Source organism: Eimeria mitis, genomic scaffold (genome assembly GCF_000499745.2).
Source record: "Eimeria mitis Houghton genomic scaffold, Emh_scaff3253, whole genome shotgun sequence".
Classification (NCBI taxonomy): Eukaryota; Apicomplexa; class Conoidasida; order Eucoccidiorida; family Eimeriidae; genus Eimeria; species Eimeria mitis.
In genome coordinates, this window is record NW_013571592.1 from 2185 (window position 1) to 2620 (window position 436).

At 61.9% G+C, this 436-nt stretch overlaps 1 protein-coding gene across 1 annotated transcript in view; it reads right to left on the reverse strand.

Annotated features, from left to right (window-relative positions):
* EMH_0063960 (uncharacterized protein) overlaps window positions 1-436 on the reverse strand; it is a gene marked incomplete at both ends in the record, with an annotated part of 1984 nt that overhangs the window by 691 nt on the left and 857 nt on the right. Inside the window, one exon of the mRNA XM_013498200.1 lies at window positions 1-434. Within this exon, the coding sequence (XP_013353654.1) occupies window positions 1-434 (434 nt within the window). The remainder of the gene's footprint in view (window positions 435-436) is intronic.

The following is a 436-nucleotide window of genomic DNA, read 5'->3' on the forward strand; positions in this document are numbered from 1 at the left end:
GGCTGTCTCCGCAGCTTCTGAGGGGCTGAAGCGTATACGCAGGGGATGACCCCCACCAGCAGCAGCAGCAGCAGCAGCAGTTCTGTTGCTGCTGCTGCTGCTGCTGTTTGGGTGCTGCGATGAGACCCCGCGGCGAGCAATCGAAAGAATTCTCTCCCGCTGCGGCAGCTGCTGCTGCTGCTGCTGCTGCTGCTGTTTCTGCTGCTGCTGCTGCCTCTGCTCCCCTTCAGTAGAAGAAGTCTGCGAAAGGCCTTCGACAGCATCTGCTGCTGCTGCTGCTGCAGCAGCAGCAGCAGCAGGGTCGTCTAGGCCGCCTGCTGCCTCTACAACTGCGTTTTGCTGCTGCTGCTGCTGCTGCTGCTGCAGTGCTGCTGCGGTGCTGCACGTCTGCCCCCCATCCTCATCAGCAGCAGCTGCTGCCTGCCAATGGGATTTC